At 40.0% G+C, this 26661-nt stretch overlaps 1 protein-coding gene across 1 annotated transcript; it reads right to left on the bottom strand.

The window, feature by feature from the left end:
- Window positions 1-12538: 12538 nt before the first annotated feature.
- LOC135607793 (carboxyvinyl-carboxyphosphonate phosphorylmutase, chloroplastic-like) lies at window positions 12539-14697 on the bottom strand. Its single transcript, XM_065099880.1, has 7 exons — window positions 14414-14697; window positions 14235-14308; window positions 13919-14001; window positions 13783-13807; window positions 13632-13651; window positions 13398-13547; window positions 12539-13293 (listed from the first exon to the last, which is right to left on the bottom strand). Exons 1-7 carry the CDS (start codon window positions 14623-14625, stop codon window positions 12937-12939), a joined length of 921 nt encoding a protein of 306 aa, XP_064955952.1. The 5' UTR covers window positions 14626-14697; the 3' UTR covers window positions 12539-12936.
- Window positions 14698-26661: the final 11964 nt, after the last annotated feature.

Raw genomic sequence — 26661 nt, 5'->3', positions numbered from 1 at the left:
CACTTGACAGCATTAACTATTAGCAGTACCACTGCCTAGTCTGGGCGGTACCACCACCCAGAACACCTGGGAGATCGAGTCTCAGGCAGTGCCACCACCGGCCATGATTTCAGGTGCTAAATAGGATATTCAATCCGGCCCAATTCAGCCTTGTTAAGGGCCCAGTTGGCCCCCTAACTAAGTTAGTGGGATCCCCTCTCAATCCTAACTCAATTAAAGTTCTAACTATGATTAAAGCAAGAAATTAGTCCGGTATGTCGATTTTTCTCTCGACGATCCTTCGGCGAACTTCTCGGCGAGTCTTCCGACAAACTCTTAGCGATCTTCCGACGAACTCTTGGTGATCTTCCGACGAACTCTCGGCAATCTTCCGACAAACTCTTGGTGATTCTTCCGACTAACTCTCGATGATTCTTCTGACGAACTCTCGGTGATTCTTCCAATAAACTCTCGGCAATCTTCCAACGTGCTTTCGGTGAACTCCCGATACATCATCCGAATCTTTAACTCCGGCCCATCATTTGCTTTATGTCTTACCGCTATCGTAGTTAATCCTGCACACTTATCTCAACACATTGATTAGGTCAAACAATTTACTAATTGATTTCATCATCAAAATCTGAGATTCAACAATCAATTGATTTCATCATCAAAATCCGAGATTCAATAGTTTTATCGTACGAAGATTTTTGACTTGACATAATTTTTATGTACTGTCACGGACTTAGCTGGTTTTGCCTAAGTCCTACGGCACCCTTGCGTGTCCATCCGCAAAGGTCAGCCTCCCCGAACTCTCCCATGGTCCCTTAGGACCCACAAAAGAGAAAATGAGTTAGAGAAAACACCTCATTCGGGATCCACAAGCAAATATTTCCGAAAACACTTCATAGATAATGCAAATTACAAACAGACTTTACAAGCTCTGAACAGTTGCACAACAAAGGGTCAAAATGGTCCATTACAGATCAAAAATCTCTCATAAGTGTCCACATTATTAGGATAAAGAGCACCAAGCGGGGAGGTGAATTAGTGCAGTGGATAAAAACGTCAACTTCGTTTAATCTCTCGTACGTTGAAAACCGATTCTGATGTAAAAGTCGTTTCATAAAGATAATAACTTTAAAAGTGTATCTGTAAAGATAGAAGACAGTAAGTACTTAAAGAGGTTTGCAGTAAGGAAATAGCAAGAATAAAATGTAAACCGAGATTTAGAGTGGTTCGGTCAATTTTGACCTACATCCACTTTTGGCTTCCTCCTCTGATGAGGTCACCGGCGTCCACTAGAAGCATTCATTCAATAGGCGAAGGTCAATCATCTTTTTACACCCCTCTTCTCTTTTTCCCGGGTTTAGGAGACAACCCTTACAAGCACTCACTCCTCTCAAACTATTCTAACACTTAGACTCAATGAGGAGGATTCTAAGGAGATTATAGCAACGTTTTCTCACTTTTGAATACTTTGTGCTTGTATACTTTAACCAGGGATGAGAGGGGTATTTATAGGCTTTAAGTTGATTCAAACTTGGAGCCTAAAACTTTCCCATCCCAGGTTCCCTAGGCACGGGCGGTACCACCGCTCAATGTCAGTCTAGCTGACATTGCCCTGGGCGGTACCACCACCTGGCACCATACCAGGGGCAGTACAATCACCCAAACTAGTAGTACTACCGCCTAACACAGTCTCGAAGACTGTGCCACGATGGTGAAACTCCTTAGGGCACTATTTGGGCCTCTTATTAGGCCCAACACAATCCTTACATGGGCCTAGCTGGCTCCTAATTGGGTTGGCCCAAATCCAAGCCCAATTATGTGCTAACTACGAAATCCTAAGACATTTGCTAAGCTAAACAAGTCCCTATATCATTCTTCCGGCGAGCTTCCGGTGATTTTCCGGCGAGCTTCCGACGATCTCTCGGCAATGTTCTGGCGGACTCTCAGCAAACACCTAGACTTCATGATGATTTTATTGGTGAGTTCCGACGAGCTTCTCTAGCAAGCTCCGTGACTTCTCGGCTAGTTCTACCAGAACTTCTAACGAACGTCCGGACTTCCAACGAACTCTTAAACTCCCAACGTGATCGCATCCTTGACTTCGGGACTTCATTTTGCTTCATGCCTTGCTATCGTAGTTAATCCTGCACATGTAAAACACACTTTGATCTAGACAATTAATACTAAGCATTAATCAAGTTGTCCGACATGTCATTGGTCCCTCAACGCTTCTTAAGATTCTTCGGCGCATTGTCCTCTCTTGTGGCCTATTGCCCAATCGGTCAGTTGACTCCACAACTCCAATATCTTTGGTGCAATATCTGCTCTTCTTGGTCGAATCCAGGACCCGAAGCCTTCTATCAATATGTTGATTGATCCACCGATCCGACGTCCAATCTTCTGACATGTTCTCCTCCGGCACAACTTGATTTTTCCTGCTTTAATTATCTCATCCTGATCGAAGCATCCTGCATCACTCAAAATACAGATTAAAACATAAATAATTATCAATTGGTTTCATCATCAAAATCTGAGATTCAACAATCTCTCACTTTTTTATGATGACAACCAAATCGAGTTAACCTTAACTCCCGGAGTTTAAACAAACTCCCCCTATCAATATGTCTTATTGATAGAAACTCTTGGATTCAAAAATCCAAGCAAACATGTCATGATCAAATCATGCATGACATCAACATACTTCTCCCCCTTTGTCATTAATAAAAAGGAGAAGTTCAACTATTCATGTGTTTGGAATATAAATTCATCTCATTGCATGAAAAACATAATATCAAGTTTTATCATCATGCAAGCTAGTAAAAATTTAGAAAGTACTACATCATATTAGAATATGCAAGCTATCAAGTTTTATATATACAAGATAATAAGATAGCATGTTCTACATCATACAAGCTAGCAAAATTTATCATCATTTAGAAAGTGTAAGCTAGCAATTTTCTATCGCTTTATAACATGCATAATCATCAAATCATCATTAATTTTAAAGATGTGCATGCAAATTTTGCAAGTTTATATTTTTAGTTTTTAAGATAGGCAAGCTAGTGATTTTCAAGATAGCAAGCTCTTTCTTCTATTTTAAGAAGTGTCATTTTTGCTTCCTTTGCAAAGTGCAAGCTAGCAAATTTTACACATATGAAAGTTGGCAAAGTTTTACATCTTTTGAGATAAGCAAGCTTTTTGCTTCTCTTTATGATGTCCAAACTAGCGACTGTTGCTTTTCTTTGGGATGCACAAGTTAGCAAATTTTGCTTCACTCTTGAATTATGCAAGCTAGCATCTTTCTCTTTGAGATGTGCACGTTAACAACTCTTTCTCCCCCTTTGTCATTGGCAAAAAGAGGGAAAGAATACATAATTTTATAGTTCTTTTCCCATTACATCAATTTTCATATCATGAGAATAATAAATTTGCATTATAAACATAATCTCATGTTTATCAATCAGGCTAGTATATATACTTTTTGTTCTTTTTTGCAATGTGCAAGCTAACAATCTCTTTTATCTTTTACAATAATGATTCACTCATATCATGCGATATACAAATAATAAAAAATTTTAAATCATCATGGTATCAAGAAGTCAAATTACATTACATCCTACCATGCATGATCATTAACTTCTCATTTGTATTTCATGCATAATTTCATTTCATCACATTCAAAATATCAAGAGAATTTTGATGATGAGATACACATTACATGAATGCAAGGAATTTTACATAATAAAATTCAAGTCATTTATCAAGATGTCGAGTAGCATATCATGGTTAATTTGAATATATCATTTTTAGTGAATACCAAGAAGAATCATATCATGAAAGAATCTTGATTCATAGAAAAATTTTATATATCAAATATCGAGAAATCAAGATGATGATTTATAAAAAATATCACAAGTTATATTCAAGAGAAAAATCATCATTCATTTTCAACTCATTCAATTTGTCAAATCAACATTTCTTAGATATGCACGATACCAAAACATGGTTTCAAATATTTAACATATAATATGCATAAATTTAAAAATTGAAACGAGAAGGGAATAATTCAAAGGTACAAAGATTTCAACCATCTCATAAACAAATGAAATATCAAGTGATGAATCCAAAATTTCATGAATCAAAATAATCAAAATGATCATCAAAGACAATCTCATGTTATTCCAAGTAATCAATATCATGATTTTGTTAAAACTCATTTCAAATTCAAATCATCAAAATCTCAACCTTACTTTCAAGAGATTCAAAAAGACATAAACAATTTTATTGGTCTCTTAGTGAAAAATAGAAGAAAAGGAAATTTTTCAAGAAAAATGCTTTCCTCCTTTTGTTTCAACTCATTGATTGATTTTATATATGCTTGTTTTTTTCTTTTATGCTAAATCCATACATCATTCATTAACACCGAAAAAAATCTTTCAAATAATCGCAAAGTTCGATAATCATAAAATTCATCATGCATTATTAAATAATTAAACATGATCTCATATTTTCAATCAAAATTATTTTATTTGTTTATCATAAAATATATATTTTTCATGATTATTTTTAAAATTACTAGCATGATAAACATGATTCCTAATTTTTTTATATTTTCATAACATTATTAAACATGTAATTTTCAAGAAAAATAATTAACTTAAAAGAACTCATGAAAAAACATCATGTAATTTCAAAATAAATTAAGGGGGTTTCGATTATCTCATCGACGAAAGTCGTTAAGGCGTAGATTGCCATCTCGCCTTTGTTGATTTTCTCATCATCTTCGAAGGAGCTCGATTCATCCTAATTTGTGTTCTTCTTCTTGCGTTCAAAGCAAGTAGTTGGGTTCTTTTTGTTCTTAAATTTTTGTTTCATGAACTTTTTAAATTTATTAGTGATGAGTTCATATTCACTATCACTTGAGCTTATGCTCAAGTGGTCTTCAAATATTCTAAGTTTGAAATCCTTCCTATTATTTGGAAGGTAGTTCTCAAGTTCTTTACGTGCATTGAATATCATTTCATAGGTCATCAAGGACCCTATTAGTTCTTCAATCGGAAATATATTCAAAATATTTGATTCTTGAATTACCGTTACTTTTAAATCTCAATTCTTATTAAGAGAATGTAAAATTTTGTTTATAAGTTCAAAATCTGAAAAATTTTTATCAAGTGCTTTTAAGCCATTGACGACATCCGTAAAATGGGTGTACATGTCAACAATGGTTTCGCTTGGCTTCATTCGAAAAAGCTCGAAATCATGCATTAAAAAGTTGATTTTTGAATCCTTAACTCTAGAAGTGTCTTCGTGTGTGATTTCAAGTGTGTGCCATATGTCAAAAGTTGTTTCGCACAAAGAAACCTGACTGAATTCATTTTTATCTAAGGTGCAAAATAAGGCATTCATAGCCTTTGCATTTAGATAAAACGTCTTCTTCTCCAAATCATTCCAATGGTTCATTGGAAGAGAAGACATTTCAAATCCATTTTCGATAATATTCCAAAGTTCAAAATCCATGGAAATAAGGAAGATCCTCATTCGGGTCTTCCAATAGGTGTAGTTCGTCCAAATGAACATGGGCAAATGTGTAATAGAGTGACCCTCTTAGTTTTCGATATATGTCATCTCTCTTGGGTTTTAATCCAACCGAGAGTGAACCCGCTCTGATACCAATTGTTAGGATCGAGAGCACTAAGAAGGGGGGTGAATTAGTGCAGCGGATAAAAACGTCAACTTTGTTTGATCTCTCGTATGTTAAAAACCGATTCTGACGTAAAAGTCGTTTCGTAAAGATAATAACTTTGAAAGTGTATTCGTAAAGATAACTTGAAGGTAGCCCAGCTCTCCAGATCGGTTCTCGACCTGCACCTCGTCGGCCTAGCTCTTGCCCGAGCCGCTCCAGATCGGTTCCCGACCTGCAGCCCGCAAGCTCAGCTCTTGCCCAAGCATCTCTAGATTGGTTCCCGACTTGCGGCTCGCTGGCCCAGCTCTTGCCTAAGCCGCTCCAGATCGGCTCCCGACCTGCAGCTCGTAGGCCCAGCTCTTGCCCGAGCCGCTCTAGATAGGTTCCCGACCTACGGCTCGTCGACCCATCTCTCATCCAAGCCGCTCCAGATTGGCTCCCAACCTACGGCTTGTTGGCCCAGCTCTTGCCCGAGCCTCTCCAGATCGATTCTCAACCAGCGGCTCACTAGCTCAGCTCTTGCCCGAGCCTCTCCAAATCGGTTCCCGACCTGCACCTCCCGAATCCAGCTTCTGCCCCGGTCACTCCAGTTCACTCCCGACAGGCGACCCGCCGGCACCAAAACTGGAACCGAGCTTAATCGCTCAGCCCCCAAGTTAATCTTCTGCCCGGGTCACTCTAGTTTGCTCCCGACAGGCGACTCACCGACACCAAAACTGGAATCGAGCTTAATCGCTCGGCCCCAAAGTTCATCTTCTTCGCAGGTCACTCCAATTCGCTCTCGACAAGCGACCCATTGGCACCAAAACTGGAACCGAGCTTAATCGCTCGGTCCCCAGGTTCAATTCGGAGCCGAGCTCACAACTCGATCCCCAGGTTCAATTCGGAGCCAAGCTCACAACTCGGTCCCCAGATTCAATTCGGACTCGAGCTCACACCTCGGTCCCTAGATTCTATTTGGAGCCGAGCTCACAACTCAGTCCCCAGATACAATTCGGAGCCGAGCTCACACCTCAGTCCCCAAACTCAATTCGGAGCCGAGCTCACAACTTGGTCCCCAAATTTAATTCGGAGCCGAGCTCACAAACTCGGTCCCCAAACTCAATTCGGAACCGAGCTCATAAACTCGGCCCCCAGACTCGAATCGGAACTGAACTTATTTGGTCCCCAGGTCTGATTCAGAGCCGAATATATCCACTTGGCCCGATCTAATGCCCGAGCCATGCCTCACGGCCAATCAAACACCCGAGTAACATCTCGACCCGATCCAATGCCCGAGCCACGCCTCGCGGCCAATCTAATGCCTGAGTCATATCTATGTCTGATCCAACGCCCAAGCCATGCCTCGTGGCCAATCAAATGCCCGAGTAACATCTCAGCCAAATCCAGCGTCCGAGTCACGCACATCGGCCATCCAACGCCCGAGTCGCATCTCGACCAAATCCAGCATCCGAGCCACTCACATCGGCCATCCAACGCTCGAGTCACATCTCGGCCAAATCCAGCATCCGAGTCACGCACATCGGCCATCCAACGCTCGAGTCGCATCTCAACCAAATCCAGCGTCCAAGCCATGCACATCGGCCATCCAACGCCCGAGTCGCATCTCGGCCAAATCTAGCATCCGAGTCACGCACACCAGTCATCCAATACCCGAGTCGCATCTCGACCAAATCCAGCGTCCGAGCCACGCACATCGGCCATCCAATGCCCAAGTCGCATCTCTACCAAATCCAGCGTCCGAACCACGCACATCGGCCATCCAACACCTGAGTCGCATCTCGACCAAATCCAATGTCAGAGCCACGCACAATGGCCATCCAACGCCCGATTCGCATCTCGGCCAAATCCAACGTCCGAGCCACACACATCGGCCATCTAATACCCGAGTCGCATCTCGACCAAATCCAACGTCCGAGCCACGCACATCAGTCATCCAACGACCAAGTCGTATCTCGGCCAAATCTAGCGTCCGAGCCATGCACATCGGCCATCCAATGCCCGAGTCGCATCTTGACCACATCCAGCGTCCGAGCCACGCACATCGGCCATCCAACACCCAAGTTGCATCTCGGTCAAATCCAGTGCCCGAGCCATGCACAATAGCCATCCAACTCCCGAGCCACGCATCTTGGCTAAACAAACGCCCGAGCCATGCCTCAACGCACCTCAGCCAAAACCAACGTCTAGGCCACGCACCTCGGCTATCCAATGCCCGAGTCGCATCTCGGCCAAATCCAGTGTTCGAGCCATGCACCTCGGCCAATCCAACCTCGCCGTGCAAGTCTCGCCTCGTCGGTTTCGATGCTTTGGTTTCGCCTCGACATGTCCTTATCGTTCAACCAATAGGGTTAGTCCTGCCCGAATCAAGGGGCACCGCCCCTTTAAAATGCCCCCCGATGAGTCAATCCAGCCTCGTTGTGCAGGTCTCGCCTCGCCAGTTTCGACGCTTCGATTTTGCCTCGATAGGCCCCTACCATAAGACCAGCAGGGTCAGTCTTGCTTGGATCACGGGGCACCGCCCCCCTAAATTACCCACGACAAATCAATTCGTTCCTCCCACAAAAAGCCCAGCGTTATCATATCCCTTAAACCCAAGCATGCCTCCCGGACCTCTAGCAATTCGTCGGCACGCCTCGGGGGGGGTGGGGGTGGATGGGGGGGAAGTGATAGGGCGTATTTTGGCCCTATGTAAACCACCGATAGACGTTGCAGACCGAAGCAACACCGTATGCCTCCAGAATCACGAGGTGCACATCACGTCAAGCTCCAATGGTGCGACCGTGCGGCCTGACCACCCAAAGAGTTAGGGGCGGTGTCATCTGCTGTTAGGGCAGTGCTGTTTGACACCACTCAAGCACCCCTGAAGACGTCATCTCGTCAGAGAGGTTGTTCCACCCCTAGAGTCAACGGTTATGTTGGACCAAGGCCTGACCAATTCCCGCACGCAGGTATAAATACCCCCGACCTGATCCAAGAGGGGGGGGGAGAAAAAAAGATCAATTGATTACACCACTAACTTGCTCGTCGGAGGGGCCTCGTCGAGACTACAACTCCTCGTCTTTGTTGAGTCTTCAATCTTCTGCTCCAGTTACAATGCGCCTCTTGGCTCCCAGTTGCTCTCTGCTGCTATTGTTGAGTAGTCGAACTTTTGATCCGCTATGCTGTTTCAACTCGCCAATGACTTTGACTCTAGTATGGGGTTAGTTGAGTTATGTTAATCCTTGTTGATTCCTATGGATCCTCCAGATGAAGGAAAAGACCATCCTTACTATGCACCAGTTTTTCAAATACCACATGCTACTTGAACTGGGTGGATTCTTGTTGGAGCTTTAACGAGCATTGCCTCACAAACTTTCGAAGTTTTAGGTCATTCCTTCACAAAATTTGTCCATCGACTCTTTTTTCACTTAATTGTCCTTTCCAAGTAAATTCGCATCACTTCCGCTTTCGATTGGTATTTCATTGGGAAATGAAGTGGACAATATACTCTCAGTAGCACTGATCACCATTGGTGAGGATTCGATAACTATTGTCTTCCATTATCTTTGAAGGGTTTTTGAACTTGTGTAGAGCTTCTTTGCTGGATAGATAAGAGAATTGGGAGTACTCGGTTTCACCCATTCTCTTAAGAGTTGAGAAGACAAAGGTTACTTGACTTCGCCCACCTCCTCGAGATTGTACTCCATGCAACGAGCTGGTTACTAGCCTTCACCTGCTCTTTGCTCACACTTCTGAAGCACTTGAAGTGTTTGCACTCTTTGTGTTGAGTTAGTTACTGTGATTTACCTTCTCAATGCCATCGAACTTCTGGAATGCAGGAAGTTCACTCCGACTTGGAGTAATTTTCTAATAGTTTTGGTCGCCTCTGGGATTGTACCGTCTTCTCCATCAACCCAGCTGACTACTCCACTGAGTAGCAATGGTACAACACTGCATACTACCTGCTTCGTTCCTTGGTCGTACACTCTTGCATGACCCAAAGTCCTTCACTTTTGGCTATCTTGATGAGAAGCTCGTTGACATCGGTCTTACGAAGTTCCTTGGCCTCTGCCCTTCAGCCTTGTCTTGGTACTTGGAGTTAGCCTCTGCATGCTCCACCTCCTCGGTCCCTTTCACGATCAACCGCTCTCCCTCCATGAGAGCAAGGGATCAATGACTTTCACGGAAGTCTCGCCTCTACGGTACCATGGCGCTGCCATGCCCATGACCCTACTATTCGTCGTCTCGCATCTGCATCCATTTTCTTCACGATCAGTAGATATGTCTCTGTGGCACTCCTTCGAGTCTACCTCCATTCTAACTGATGCTTGATTTTGGGTAGCTAAGTCCCTTTGGACTCATCGTCGCTTCCTTGCTCCTTTCGACCCCTTGTTTTAACACCTCTATGTTCTCCAAGTAGCTCCCTTTGGTCGATGGAAAGACAGACTGCAACTCCCATGCATGGCCTCTACTATCACGTTGTAGGGTTTGCACCGATTTTGTTCTCCTTAGTTTCCTTGGTAGCAACGTTCGCTTACTTGATTTTATACTTTGACTTGCCGGGCTCTCTTAAGCGAATATGGGCTCTGGGCGGCACCCTTGCGTATCCGTCCGTAAAGGTCAGCCTCCCCGAAGCCTCCCATGGTCCGTTAGGACCCATAAAAGAGAAAACAGGTTAGAGAAAACGCCTTATTCGGGATCCACAAGCAAACATTTCCGAAAACACTTCATAGACAATGCAAATTACAAACATACTTTATAAGCTCTGAACAGTTGCACAACAAAGGGTCAAAATGGTCCATTACAGATCGAATATCTCTCACAAGTGTCCACATGATACAACCTTTATTTACAAGCCTAAAGCAGCCACCAAACCTAACTAAAATGGAACTATTAAGCCTTCGGTCGTCCCTCTACAAGCTGTGCAAAACATGAACATACCAAAAGACACGGATATACATAAGCATTATATCAAACATCGTGTTTAGAAGTTTGTTTGTGACAGTACGTACTAATTCACCCCCCCTCTTAGTGCTAACACAATTATCGTTTGATAATAAATTATTGTGCTTTTTTATTTTCTTCTCTATCAAAAATTTAATTCTTTAACATTCAATTGTTTATAAATTAAAATCCAAAAGATATTTTTTTAATATGATGTTTCTTTTATCGGTAATTATGTAAAGTAGCTGAAAAAAAAGGGATGTCTATATAGTTGAAAATTTAAACAAAAAAAAAAAATTAAAGAAGCTATCTTCAATTCCTCTAGTATTATAATATTAAGTCATAGTTAGATATGATAAATTTAATTTTTTTATTTAAAATTAATGAGTTAAGATATTATCTTTCTTTTAGTGATAGTAAACTTAATATATTTTATAATTAAATAAAAATTAATTTATGTGATTGTTTTTATAGAAATAATTTAAATATTAAATTTATAAAGTTATTATTAATCCTATAATCAAATGTTAGATTGAAACATAGTTTCAATAATGAGAAATATTTTTTCTTATGACAGACGCTTATGATATATCTCTAGGAAAAGAATTAAAAAATTAATAAAGAATAATGTTTTGAATGATTTAGATTTTACTATTCTTGATGTTTACATGGATTACATAAAAAAAATAAACTAAACACATAAAAAAATCACCAGAAGTAAAGAACTTTTTAAACTTATTCACATTAATATTAAAAAATCACTTTATATTTCTTATTTTAGTAGAGAGAATTATTTCATCAATAATATATTAAGATATGATTATGTGTATCTAATATATGAAAAGTCTCAAACTATTAATACCCTTAAGGTATGTTTAAATGAAATTGAATGATTATTAGATAGAAAAATTAAAATTATAGAGATGATAAATTTTATGGTAAACATGATGAGTCAAATTGAAATACTGATTCTTTTAATAGAAACTTAGAAAAATGAGATATTTGTATTGTCAACAATAAGTGAGTTGTGAATAACATAAAAAAAAATTGTAAATAGTAAGGTTCTTTACTATTTACAATCTTATTTTATGTATTTTTAATATTTTTAAACTATCCATTTTTAGATGAATGTAAATATATTTTTCTTTTTATTTCTTCTCCTCTCCTTCTCGTCTATGACGTCAAGGTGACGATAAGCAAAGTCAAATAATGTCGAGCGAGGTCAACAATAAACAATGTTGATAATGTGCAAAAAGGTGATGAGCAATATCAGTAGCGAACGACATTAACTATGATGATAAAATAAGGGGCTGTGGAGAAAAAAAAGAAAAACATAGGTAATAAATACTAAGACTATAAATAATAAAATATTTTTAAAATTATTTTTAAAGGATTATCAATAATAAAAGTTGTCAAAAGTCAAAATGAGCTGTGAATAATAAGTTTTTAAATATATGATGTGTAAAGCATCCTAATCAATTAGATTTTAATTGGACAAATTTAAATGATTTTCATTAAATGCAAATGGTAAATTTACAAAATTGGGTATGTTAGATTAGATATAAGCCTTAGCTACTCGAGCACTCAAATTTTGTTGATAGGCATGTGGTATTTTAGCAATAATATTTTAGCCAATCCGAACTTCTCTTAACTTTGGTTCTGATATAGAGATTTTTTTTTCCGTTTAAATTTTCAGCTATATAGACATACAATGTTTTTTCAGCAACTTTACGTTACTGCTGGGAAAAGTAACATTATTCTAAGAGAGATTTTATTGAAGAAAAAAAATATATATTTTTCATTTTTATTAATAAATACTTTTTAACGTTGAAGAAATAAATTTGAAAGGTCTATTGTGTAATTCGAAATGCTTTGGTAGGAATAGAAAAAAAATAATTTTTGATGGAGAAGAAAATAGGTGAATAAAAACAGGTGAGCTTAAAAGTGGTACAATATCTTCTTGTTCATTAAACTCGTAGATGTGGCAAAGCTGAGACAGCCTGCAAACAGGATTTTGCTCATCAAAGGGTAGTAAACAATGTCGACCAATTTTTTAGGTTACCAAAGGATTAGATAGATCCCTTTCTTATTGATGCTTATTCATTTTTCTCGACAGAAGAGAAGAGAGAATCGTGGCACTACAGCCACCCACTCGCAACTATTACGACACCCCAAAGACAACGTAGGAAATGAGACCTAAGAGAGGAAATTTACCGCACAGCAGCCGGTTCAATAGTAGCTTATGACCAACATGCTCTTAACGACACTACGCACGCAATACTTTACCCAAGCTTCGCACTCATGCCCTCGCCCCCATTATTACGCTTTGCTTTGCCTCAGTTGGAGGGAACTTGGAACTTGTCGTATCGGGCTCCGATCTCGTTTAGTTTCTTCAGTCCGATCAGACTGTTGAACTCCTCGAAGGTGGTCAGCTTGTGGAGTTGGTCTCGGCTGGTGCCTTCCTCCTTCATCACTTTGAGGACGTCGATCAACGCGCGAGCCGACGCGTAGACGGCGGTGGTGGAGTGCACTATGAGGTGGAATCCCAGTTCCTTGAGCTCCTGTGGCGTGTGCAGGGGGGTGTACCCACCCTCCAGCATGTTGGCAGCCCTGAAACCATTGGTGCGCTTGCAGACCTCCCTCATCTCGTCGTCGCTCCGCGGTGCCTCCACGAAGCAAGCATCTGCTCCCGCCTGCACAAGGTCAAGCAGAGAATATGCTCGTCAGAGAAGCCAATCCGACGGAATTGGAGCTTCGATCAATCGATATTTGCATGACCAGAGTAAACGATGGATACCTCCATGTAGAGGTTAGCCCGAGCAATGGCGTCAGATAGGCCACCGGCGGTTGCACGAGCATCAGTTCGAGCGATGAGAAAGAAGTCAGAGTCCCCAATGGCTTCTCTTGCGGCTGCTATCTTTGCGGCATGCTCATGAGCAGGTATCACCTAACATAACCGCAGTTTAATGCATATTATATACGGTGGGATAATGTAAGAAGAGTTGATGTATGTTTCCCAGCTCAGTCGTACCTGTTTACCCTGCATATGTCCTGGTTGCCAGAGAAACAGAGAAGAAAAATACCAGTGAGATGGATGGATTCCATAGAAAACAACTCGAGTATACGTAGTAGCAGAAAGAAACCAGAAGGATCTGAGAGTTAAAAGATCGATGTTCTCTTACCGCACTTCTTCGGCCAAACTTGATCCTGGAATCAAGATGAAGGTAGAGAAAAATTAGATTTGGAACTTGGAACGAGTCAGAGCATGGGGGTGGCAATGATCATTTTATGTATGTCAGGGCGGGGGCGTAGTGGTACCTCAAGAAACAAGCCAGCGGCACCGGTACCAATTATATCTCGAACAGTCCTTTGGACATTGAGAGCATTGCCACCTCCGGTGTCTGTAATAAAAATCATATCAATTTAATTTAGTTGAGATATATTGCAAATAAATAAAATTTGTCGGGGCTACCAAATCATTTACTCTGCCCACGTACTTTTACTCCCCTTAGTTTATCCAATTGCATTCGATCTTCAGTTATCTTTTTTCTTAATTTTGGAGATGCGCAAGAAATCTAATCCATTAAAAGCCGACCTTTTTTAACCGAGGACCAAATTAAGAAGAAAATATTACCGGCATCAACGATGAAGGCAACGTTAGGAGCTGCCGCGCAAATAGCTCGAGCTGCGTCCGCCATCTCCGGCGGCCTTTGATTATTTTACCATGAAGAGAGAGAGGGAACAAAATTAGTATAAAATGAAAGAAAATAAATGGCACGCTGGTAAAGAAAGTTAGACGGCAGAGGGAGATACGTGAGGAGGCCGATGTCGGGCATGCCGAGGCGGGAGGCGGAGACGGCGTAGCCGGAGACGAAGCCGGCACGGAAGCCCAGGCTCTGGAGGACGGCCGCAGAGAGCGCGTCGTAGATCCCCGGCATCAGCACGATGCCTTCCTCCTCGATGAGGCGGTGCATGCGCGTCTTCCTGGGGCCGGTCACCGCCACCCTCACCGTGGAGTCAGCCATCTGTGCCGGTTCCACTTACTACCGAGGAGTCTTCTTGGACTGTTGGACGTGGATGCAGAATGGTGGAGAACCAGTGGGCCGGGTTTTATAGCCGGCGCAAGGTGGGGTGTGTCGTCATTCCGCTCCCGCGGAGGACGGTAAGCCGCCTTCCGGGCCCACGCCAATGGCGGATATCGCGTTTTGGGCTCGCCCCAGATCTGATTCCGACCGACCGCGTCGTGGAGGCCACCAGAAAGCAATTTGGCGGGCGAACCAGTCATTTAAATATACACAGAGCCCGACGCTTTTCCTACACGTTCAGACCTTTCCTTCTCACCTACCAGCCTCGTGGAAAAACCGGGCTGTTTATGGGACCCACTGGAAAGTGGGCCATGAGCGACCGACACATTCAATTAGTCATCTGCGTCTTCACATCAGAAGCCTTACGTGGAGCCTCGTGGACCATCGGACCACTTCGTCGACCATCGTGTCTAGGGACCACCTCTTCGTGACGGATCAATCAGAAGCCAGATCCTATGGCGAGTTTGTGACGCGAAATGACTCACTCAACCTCGATTTGCGCTGTACAATAAAAAAACGCCGGGTGTCGCACCCTAACTCGCAGGTCGAGTCGTATGCCAAATTGTGCCAAAAGTCGTACACACGATTGCATTGTTGGATCTCCGCACCTCGTTTCCCATCTCATAATCTCCTGCTCTTATCGTCTCCAGCCTATTAAATTACACTGTGAGACAACAGTAATGTGTTGTCGTATGAGACTGCTCCCCGACGCAGACAAGTGGTGCACTGATCATCAATCAAAACTCTATAAAACAATCCAACCACGCATGTGTATGATTGGCGGAAGCATGTGATTCACGACAACTTGCACGATTCAATATCGCCAGCCCGCACGACATGTTACTTCGCACCGTAATGTCGAACGCTGCTCGGTCATTATTAATTACAATATCCACGTCAGTGTCACGACGTGCTTCCTGTCTGTCGCCTGATCCGACGTGTCCGTGCTCGCTCGAGTACCGACGTGCGGGGTCCTGTCCCTCGTGGTCGCCTGACGTGTCGAGCCACATGGGATGAGTCCGTAACGCGTCATGCTATCGGGAAGTGGACCTGACATGATCCGAAATATAAGGCTTTCCATACCACACTCTGTATGATGCCCACATGGCGTACTAAGAAACAGGAACTCTTTATTTTCTGGATCTAATTGCTCCTCTACTCCAATTTACGTATCAAGTCACCACATGCTCTTGATGCCATCGGGGTTGTGTTGTTTTATGTGGTGCAAGTGTTCACATGAATGAATTATTGGAGAGTTGATAAGGGCGTGATGTTTTCTATATGTAAGATGTACGATGTGACAACCATGCAATTTCTTGTAAAGTTGGAGGAACATTGCTCCATGGATGATTGAGAGAGCGAGATAGCGAAGTCTGTGGTGCATCCAAACTCAATGATTGGTTACGATTTACCACAAGGGAGCTCGCCATCCACTCGAATATTTACTGCATCCATCTCTTGCATTATTACTTCTTCTTGCTGTTTTTTTGTGCACTGTTTCATATTAGATACACAACATTATATATTGAATTCATTATTGTAGACTGATGTAGTGGGTTTAATTATCATTACAACTATCTGGTTGTGTTGAGAATGACAGATATTTAGTTTCACATTAATTAAGAAGTAGAGAAACTAAAGAGTTATAAGCCCGTTAAATTATTTTTATTTTTAAAATATCTTTCAAGATTTATGATCTCTAAAAAAAATAAAATCATGTAGGCACACTCGAAGCAAATAATTCAGTATGAATGAAGACCAAATATTGATTTATTAGGTGATTCCTACTTTTTATCTATTGCTCGAAAAAAACTATTAGTTGGTTAAAAAAATGATATTAGTTTCATAGGTTTTAGATTATTTATATTTTTCTATCAATTTTCATTATCAATTCTTCAAGAAAACTATATAAAAAATAAATATACTGACTAATGTAACTTATAAAAGAAATATGACTCATGATCTCTGAAAAACAAAATAATTCGGTACGAGCCTAATATCATGATGACTATTAAGTAGTTCATACTTTTTATCTATCACTCAGATAAAACTACTAGTTGGTTAAAAAAAATGAGATTAGTTTGATAGGTTTTATATTTTTCTATCAATTTTCATTACCAATTCTTCAAGGAAACTATATAAAAAATAAATATAATGACTAATGTAACTTATAAAAAAATGTATATCATCAATCTTGTCTCATGTAGTTGTGATCAAATCCCTTCTAATATTACAAAAAAATATAATGATGGCCGAAAAGGCAAAAATACTCACATAAGTAAATAGATTGCAAATTTATTTGTTGAAATGTTTATTTTGGACCTCTCACATCTGTTGGGAGGAGGATTTGAAGCCCCACATGAGTCCTATAGCTCAATCAGAAAAGACATGCTTTGGTATGGTCTCAAACACCTAAATGATCATGGTTTGTCCCTTCACTTTCCAGTGAAATGGATGTGAAAGCTTCATGATGGCTGAATCAACGTGTCCATCGCGATGGTGATCACTCGTTCTTCTCTCGTGCAATTATTGATCCTTTTGGACTGGTTGGCAATTTATTTGTCACCCAATAATTCTTTTTCTTTTGAAAGAAAGAAAGAAAGAAAAAGATCAAATATTTTAAGATGTGGCCTTTGTTGTTCTCACATTCAACTTCAGATTGATCTACTAAATTGGCTCCAAAACGTGGAGGTGTTTACGAATTGTGGCCTTTAAATTATGAATGCAACGATGCAATTATTTGTGGTCTGAAACCATTCCATAATTGCACAAATGGCCATAACATCATTTGTTTATTTAGAACAATGATATGATGCGCAATGGATTAATTTGGAGCATTACAAGTATTTTAATGTCCATCCATCATCACATCTTATCATATATCGTTTTAATTATTGATATAGCCGTTCCTTTTTTAATCTTTTATATTTTTATTTGTGTCCAAGCCATGAACATGTTGTTGATTGCTACTAGGGATCAAAATTGTGATAACAATTATTGAACTAAAACTGGTTTTTTTATATTTTTTTATTTATTTACTGATATGATCAATGTTTTGAATCAATTGGACTCCACTTGGAGCTGAGCCCAAAATAAGATTAATTTGAGGTTGAAAGGAGAATATTTATTGAAATATTTCTTATTTCAACAATATTTTCCTCATCATCGTTTGTTTGCTTGCATAGAAACTTGTTATCGTTATGCAACATAATAAATTTGCAGTTGAAGAATCATCTATTAATAAACAAAAAAGATTACTATTTGTAATTCCATTATTATTATTTATAATCCCATATTAAGTAAGAATTTTAAATATTTCTAGGTTATCCCTTTATATATAAATAGATATATATATCTTCAATTTAGAATTTAATTTAAATAAAATATTTATTATTGTTACTTATAATCTTTTTTTTTCATTCTTATTCTATTTGTCCTCCGCTTAAAGTGTGATGCAAAGTGAAGAAAAAATGATAGGTGATTCAATGAGACTAATTGAATATCAAAGAGGAGAAAGAGATGAGAAAATATTTTTGATATTTATTATAATGATATAATATTTCTAGAGTTATGTGTATTCTATAATAGCTCAAAAGATATTATTTTCTAAGTCAGTTATATTAACCTAAGAGATGTCATGTATCGAATAAGTAATTAGTTTAAAAGGTAATTGTACACCGAGGAAAATATTTTAGTTTTTAAGGCAGCATAGAACAACTTTTGATACTTTCTTTTCATTTTCAAGAAATATATCTTAATTTAACAATACTATTAATTTTTTAATTAATTATGATCATTCAGAACTATCCTTTTGAGGTTTAAATTGAAAGAAGATTCAGATTGACTTATAATGATTTTATAAATATATTTTATTAACTTCAACCTAAATAAGTCGAAGTACGATAAGGAGGACAATTTGATTTGAACTATATTGGGCTTGACGATGACATAGTGGTTCAGGCTTAATTACGTTATTTGGGCTATGTCAGGACTTTGGAAGATACATACTCTTAGAATTGAGTTACTAATGAAGTATGGTGAAGGACTTAGTTTGATTTGGATTGTTGGGCTTCGATGAGAATCCAGTGATTCTGGCTCGATTTAATTTGGCTATGTTGAGCCTATCAATGATTTAGGTTCAATAAAATTATCAAGTCAATTATTCATCAGCTATAACAATTAGGTTCTATAGGTTATAAATACTCTAAGCCATATCAATTATTTTCAGGCTGCATAAAAACAAACATTTGGTAATCTTATCTTTGGTTGCCAAGAAATGTTTCTTGATTTAATGATGCCAGTGAATTTTAGTTGATGTTGTTTGCATGATCACTCGGAACATCCTCTTTTCACTCATCGATTGCCTCAATTGTTACAAACAGGTTGAAATTCAAATAAGATTTGGATTTGGATATTTGAATAGGTTTAAATACTTAGTTAGGTTCAAAAGTTATAAATACTCTAAGCGGTGTTATTTTTTAAATAATAATAAAAAAAGATGAACTCAAGATCTTCAAACGTAATCAATTGAAATAGAACCATTAAGGATCGAATTGAATCGAGTAGAAAAATCATTTTAAAGTAAGGTATTCCAAATCGAAACTATTTCCGACCTATCTAATCAGAAAACCAATTAATTTGGTTTGAATAATTGATTAATTATTATTATTTTTCATTTTTAATTGTTTTTAAATATATTAAATGAACTGATTCAGCTTTGGGAATCGATTCAGCTTAACGGTTCAAATAAGAATTTAATCTAATTGGACTCACATTATCAAAAGCTTATATCACAAATATTATTTTAAATATTTTTAAAAAGATATTAGATATAGAAGGAAGAAATAAATATAGGGTTTTTAGGTTTTTGGGGTCTTTAGGATAAGTTTGTTTAATCACAGATTTTGATGATGAAATCAATTGGTAAATTGTTTGATCTAATCTATGTGTTGAGATAAATATGCAGTATTAACTACGATAGTGGTAAGACATAAAGCAAATGTTGTGTCAAAGTCAAGTTCGAGACTTCGTTGGAAGATCGAGAGTTCGTCGAAAGTCTAGACGTTCGTCGAAAGTTTTGCCGGAACTGACCGAGAAGTCCAGGAGCTTGCCAAAAAAGCTCATCGGAACTCGCTAAGAAAATCGTCGTAAAGTCCAGGAGCTTATCGAGAGTCCGCCGGAACATTACTGAGAGATCATCGAAAGTTCACCGGAAGAACAATTGATGTATTAGAACAAGAATGATTTGTTAAATGTCATAATCATTATAGTTAGAACTTAAATTGAGTTAGGATTGGGAGGTAATCCCACTAACTCAATTAGGGGTCAACTAGGCCCTTAACAGAGCTGAATTGGGTCGGATTGAACAGCCCATTCAGCACCTGAAAGCCCAACTGACTGTGGCAATGCCTGGGTGACCTAGTCTCCCAGGTGGTCTGGGCAGTGGTATCGTCGGCAGTTAATGCTGCTAGTGGTAGTACCACCCCTGTCAGGCGGTGATACTGCCAGAGCTCATCTCCGAGCTCTGTCAGGCGATCGTACCACCCAGTGTCAAGTGTTAGGCTGTGGTACTGCCCAGTACTGGCGGTAGTACCGCCAGTACTCTAGAAATCCGGGATGAGATACTTTTTGGCTCCAATTTTGAAGTCATTGGGACCTATAAATACCCTACTCTTTTCTGCATGAAAGAGCACAAAAGTATTGGCATAATCATGAGTCTTTGAAGTGTTAAAGTATTGTAAAAGTGCTAGAGTCCTCCTCCTCTCTTTTCTAAGTGTTGAGATCATTCAAGAGAGGTGTGAGACTTGTAAGGGTTATCTCCTAAACCCGTGAAAAGGAGAAAGTGTTGTAAAGAGGTGGTTGGTCTTCGCCTATTGAAGGAAGACCATTAGTGGATGCTGGTGACCTCGATGGAGGAGGAATCAGAAGTTAATGTAAGTCCAACGACCGAACCATTCTAAATTCTGGTTTGCTTATCTATTTGTGCAATTTATATTACTACAAGCTTCCTTAACATTCTCTTTGCACTATAACGAAAGCTTTTAAGTTCAATTTTTTTCCAAAATGGATTGAATTGAAACGAATATTTTTCAGAATCAACATTCTTAGTGCCGCTCTTGATCCTAACAATTGGTATCAGAGCAAGGTCACTCTCATATGGTTTGAAACCCAAAAGAGATAGCATTTGCCAGCAACCAAGAGGGTCATTCAATCACATATCCTCTAATGTTCAATGAGATCGATTACACATATTAGAAGACTAGAATGAGGATTTTTCTGATTTCTATGGATTTTGAGCTATGGAACATTATCGAAAATGGGTTTCAAAAGTTTTGTCTTCCAATAAACGATTGTAATGAGTTGGAGAAGAAGACTTTCACTTTAAACGTCAAGGCTATGAATGTCTTGTTTTGTGCTTTAGATAAAAACGAGTTCAATCGAGTGTCTATTTGTGAAACGACTTTTGATATTTGGCACACACTCGAAGTTACTCACGAAGGCACTAGTAGAGTAAAGGAGTCAAAAATTAATCTTTTAGTCCATACTTATTGAGTTGTTTTGGATGAAACCGAGTAAGACCAGTAGAGACATATACACCTGATTTACGAATATCATCAATGGTCTAAAAGGACTTGGTAAAAGTTTCTCAGATTTTGAACTTGTTAATAAAATTTTAAGATCCATTCCAAAGAGTTGGGACCCTAAAGTGATAGTCATTCAAGAGACCAAGGACTTAAATAACTTTCCTCTCGAAGAACTAATTGGGTCACTAATGACCTATGAGATGACTTGTAATGCTTATGAAGAGCTTGAGAACAATCTTTCAAATAATATGAAGTATATGATACTAAGAACTCAAGAAGACCATTTGAAAGAAAATTCAAGTGATGAGGACTTTGATGATGACTTAGTACTCTTAACAAGAAAGTTTCAAAAATTCATAAAAAAGAATACATTTAAAAATGATACTAAAAATAAATTTGAACCCAAGAAACATCAAGTAATATGCTACGAATGCAAGAAGTCAGGACATTTCAAGAGCGAATGTCCCCTAGCAAAGAAGAAGCAACCAAAGAAAAAGAAGGTTCTTAAAGTAACATAAGACGATTCAAGTGCATCCGAAGAGGAGGAGCCAACCAACACTGAGCAAATTACTCACTATGCACTAATGGCTATCGGAGATGAGATAAGTAGTTCATTATATACAAATTTATCTTTTGATGAATTATTAAGCGTTCTTCATGATTTATTTGATGAATGCAAAATAGTTAGTAAAAAATATAAATTGTTGAAAAAGGAGCATGCTTCTCTTATTAGTGATTTTGATAGATTAAAAATTAAGCATGATGATAGTTTAGCTCATTGCACAAAATGTGATGAATTAGAACAACTTAAAAAGGAAAACTTGCTACTCAAAAAAACCTTAGAAAAGTTTGAGGTTGGTAGCAAATCCTTGAATATAATCCTTGCCAATAAGGATCACGTTCATAGAAGAGATAGAATCGGATTTGTGAGTAGCTTTCACAAAAATCCAACCATCTTTATTAAAGGCCCTACCCTACATATATCACCTCACACCAAATGCAACTTTTTTTGTAAACCCGGACATGTTGCATACAAATTATCCATTTAAGAGATATAGTTTACTGTTAGAACCCTTGCAGATTCTAAACTTGGGGTTGATCTCTTTAGGGGATTGGCCTCCTTGGAACTCTATAGGGGTTCCTCCCTCCAAGTTGCTGCTCAAAGGCTGCAGAAAAGATTCATTTATTGCTTAAGAAAAGAGAAGGAATATATGGCTATTTATAGGGCTTCTAAACCCTAACTCCTAATAGGACTCTTACTTAAGACTCTTACTTCTAACCAACTCCTAATATGACTCATACTCAAGACTCCTATTCCCTTACAACTCCTAATTCTTCTCCAAGAAAAAATCTCCTAACAGAATGTCCCTTTCAATTAGGACTCTCCTAGCTAGAGTCCTAACAGACCCGCCCTCTTCAAATCAGCCTTGTCCTCAAGGCTGAGATTCCATGAACTCAGGGAACCGGGTCTTCAGCTCCTCATATGGTTCCCATGTGGTGTCTTCAAGTGGTAGATTATTCCAATGCACTAGTACTTCAGTAGAGGGATGTCGGCGACGCATCACGATCCTGCGATCGAGGATGGCCTGTGGTTGGGCTTGAATAACTCCATCCTCAGTTGTGTTGGGTAGTTGGATCTGGGGTGACTCGTGTTCTCCCAACTTGGGCTTTAGGCATGATACGTGGAAGACAGGGTGAATTTTGGCATCTTTAGGTAAATTAAGTCTGTATGCCACGGCTCCAATACGCTCTGTGATCTGATAGGGCCCATAAAAACGTGGGGATAGCTTCATGGAGGCTCGAGTGTTGATAGAGAGTTGCTTATATGGTTGTAGGCGAAGATAAACCCAATCTCCCACTGAAAATTCTCTTTCACTTCGTCGTGTGTCGGCTTGCTGCTTCATTCTGGCTTGAGCGGTAGAGAGATTATTTTTTAACAGTTGTAAGAGTTTGTCCCTATCAATCAATTCTTGGTCAACCTGATCTACCTTGGCCGAGCCAATTACATACTTTGGAATCACAGGTGTTGGTCGACCATACAATGCTTCATAAGGGGCACATTTTGTAGATGAATGATATGTAGTATTATACCACCATTCGACCCAAGGAAGCCATTTTGCCCACTCTTTTGGTCGGTCGCTAGTGAAACACCGGAGGTACGTCTCTAAGCACCTATTTACCACCTCTGTTTGGCCGTCAGTTTGTGGATGATATGCTGTGCTCATCTTGAGTTTGGTACCTTGTAACTGAAATAACTCCGTCCAAAATTTACTTGTGAAGATCCTGTCACGATCACTTACGATGGACCTTGGCATCCCATGCAGTTTAACAATATTTTCTATGAAAATCTGAGCAATACTAGTAGTAGTGTAGGGATTTCTCACAGCACAAAAATGAGCATATTTCGTAAGTCGATCAACCACCACGAGAATCGTGCTTTTACCTTTGGAAGATGGCAGCCCTTCAATGAAGTCCATGGAGATGTCAGTCCATACTAAGTCTGGTATGGGCAGTGGTTGTAGCTTCCCTGGATTTGCCACAGTTTCACCCTTGTGCTGTTGACATACATCACATTGTGCCACATATTCAGCAATAATTTTTTTCATCCCTCTCCAATAAAAATTTTGCTTCACTCTTTTGTAGGTTCTTAGGAATCCAGAGTGCCCTGCTGAAGGTATAGAGTGCATTTCATGCAAGATGATTGCGATGCAAGGGGAGTCAGGTATAAGCACAATGCGACCTTTGTAGCGTAAATCCCTCAAATCCTAGGTGTAGTGTGCTATTGCACTTGGATCCTCCTCCAATTTTTTTATGATCTTGTTGATCTCTGGATCCTTCTTCCATTCTTTCCTAATGTCCTCGAGGAGACCGGTGGTAGGAAGGGAGATGGCTGAAACCTTAGCTTGTTCAGGTAGCCGTGAGAGTGCATCCGCAACAACGTTTTCTTTCCCCTTTTTGTAAATAATTTCATAATCAAATCCAAGAAGTTTGGTTACCCATTTTTGCTACTCAGGGGATGATATCTTTTGCTCCAAAAAGTACTTGAGGCTTTTATGGTCAGTTTTAATTTGAAATCGTCGGCCGATCAGGTAGGGTCTCCACCTCGTTATTGCGTGTACAATGGCAAGCATCTCCTTATCATATACTGACATATTTTGATGGGAGGGAGATAATGTCTTGCTAGTGTATGCGAGTGGTCGACCATTTTGCATGAGAACGGCTCCAATTCCGACTCCAGATGCGTCGACCTCATTGATGAAAGGTCTATTGAAATCTGGTAGCGCAAGCACCGGCGTTGTTGTCATGGCTGCTTTAAGTTTGTCGAAGGTAGCAGAGGCTTTGTCTGACAATTGGAAAGCATCTTTTTTCAGTAAAGAAGTGAGTGGTGTACTGATCTTCCCATAGTCCTTAACAAATTTTCGGTAGTAGCCCGTTAGTCCAAGGAACCCCCGTAGTAATTTCACGTTTGTAGGTTTCGGTCAGCCTTGCATTGCCTCAATTTTTGTTGGGTCTACCGCCACTCCTTCTTCTGATATTATATGCCCAAGGTACTCTACTTTTTGCTGGAGAAAGCTGCACTTTGGTTGCTTAACAAAAAGAGTATTCTCCCAAAGGATCGTCAAAATAATCCGTAAATACTGAAAGTGAGTCTCAAGAGAAGGGCTGTAAACGAGAATATCATCGAAAAATACCAGCACAAATTTACGAAGAAAGCTCCGAAATATATCATTCATGAGACTTTGAAAGGTTGAAGGAGCATTAGTGAGTCCAAAAGGCATTACCAAGAATTCATAATGGTCATCATGTGTGCGAAATGCAGTTTTTGGAATGTCATCGTTACATACCCGAATTTGGTGGTAACCGGATCGGAGGTCCAACTTCGTGAAGACTTGAGCTCCTTTCAATTCATCAAGAAGTTCATCCACCACTGGTATTGGGTATTTGTCCTTGACGGTGATGCTATTTAAAGCTCGGTAGTCGAGGCACATCCGCCAAGTTCCATCCTTCTTGCGTACAAGTAGCACTGGTGAGGAATAGGGGCTGCAACTTGGTCGAATCACCCCTGTTTCAAGCATCTCCTTTACGATCTTTTCAATTTCATCTTTCTGGAGGTGAGGATATCGGTATGGTCGAGTGTTCGCTGGTGGCTTGCCCGGAAGGATTGGAATTCGATGGTCATGTTGCCGAGAAGGAGGAAGACCGCGCGGTTCGGCAAATATGTCGGCAAATTCAATAAGCAATTGGGCAAGATTTTGATCTTCAAATTCTATTTTCTTCCCCTCTGGTTGCTGTTGGAGGTGCATCAAAAAGGCACCATTTACCTTGTGTAAAACTTTCTCCATTCGTTGGATCGAAACAATGGTAACGTTGCTTCCGCGCTTCCCGCGTAGGATGATCTGTTTGCCCTTACAGTAGAATTTCATAATTAATTTAGAAAAGTTCCAAGAAACATCACCTAGTGTAGTCAGCCATTCTATACCAAGCACTGCCTCATAGTCATCGATTGGTAGGAGGAAGAAATCGGTGATAATTTCTTGGTCTTGCAGTAATAGTTTCACCTGCGAGCATCTTTGGTCGCACTTTAGGATTCTACCGTCGGCAACCTTTACATCGAACTTGCTGCAACCTTCAATATGCAGTGCCATCCGAGCAGCAACCTTACTATTCAGGAAGTTATTAGTGCTACCCGTGTCGATGAGAACAGTGATCGGCTGTTGTTTGAGAAGGCCTCCAACTTTCATCGTTTGCGGATTTGAATAGCCGGCTAGTGCGTGTACCGTAATGTCGATCGGCTGTGGCTCTTCTTCCATATCTTCTTCTTCATGTTCAAGGCTCTCTTCTAGATGTTCAATGACCTCTTCTTCTACTGGTTCAATCATATGAAGTCTACCTTTTTTACAGCGATGCTCGCGGCTCCACGGCTCGTCGCAATGCCAACATAACCCCTTCGCAGATCGCTCCCGAAGTTCTTCTCTTGTTAACCTTTTCGGTGCAGGGACTCGGTTGATAGTAGGGGGGGCTGAGGGCTTTAGTATTGTAGGTCGTGGAGTGATCCTTGTCCTCCGGGCTTCATGGTTCAATCTCTCCTCTTGAAGTCGTGCGAAAGAGATGGCTGCCATAAGCGTGTATGGTTGTCGTGCCTTAACTTCTCCCCGGATCTCCGGCTTTAAGCCCTCAATAAAAGTCCCCAATAACTATTTTTCAGACCAATCACGAGTTTGATTAGATAATCTTTCAAACCTGGTTTGGTACTCCTGAATGGTGGAGGTTTGTCGGATCTTTGCTAGTTGTCCGTCAATGTTCTCGTAATAAGTTGGTCCAAAGCGGATCAGTAGTCCTTCTTTGAATTATCACCATGAAAGGGCTCCATAAGTGTGTTCAAACTAGTCAA

The sequence above is a fragment of the Musa acuminata genome, chromosome BXJ2-3 (genome assembly GCF_036884655.1).
Source record: "Musa acuminata AAA Group cultivar baxijiao chromosome BXJ2-3, Cavendish_Baxijiao_AAA, whole genome shotgun sequence".
NCBI classification, from domain to species: Eukaryota; Viridiplantae; Streptophyta; class Magnoliopsida; order Zingiberales; family Musaceae; genus Musa; species Musa acuminata.
The sequence above is the reverse complement of the archived record's forward strand: the minus strand, read 5'-3'. Positions and strand labels throughout refer to the sequence as shown.

What these genes read in the sequence shown, in the direction of transcription:
- LOC135607793 (XM_065099880.1), bottom strand. Translation starts at nt 14,625, where the DNA reads ATGGCTGACTCCACGGTGAGGGTGGCGGTGACCGGCCCCAGGAAGACG. An exon ending in CCCGACATCGGCCTCCTCAC is followed by an intron (nt 14,309 to 14,413) that starts GTATCTCCCTCT and finishes AAATAATCAAAG; the next exon opens with GCCGCCGGAGATGGCGGACG. An exon ending in CCGCTGGCTTGTTTCTTGAG is followed by an intron (nt 13,808 to 13,918) that starts GTACCACTACGC and finishes TCTTGATTCCAG; the next exon opens with GATCAAGTTTGGCCGAAGAA.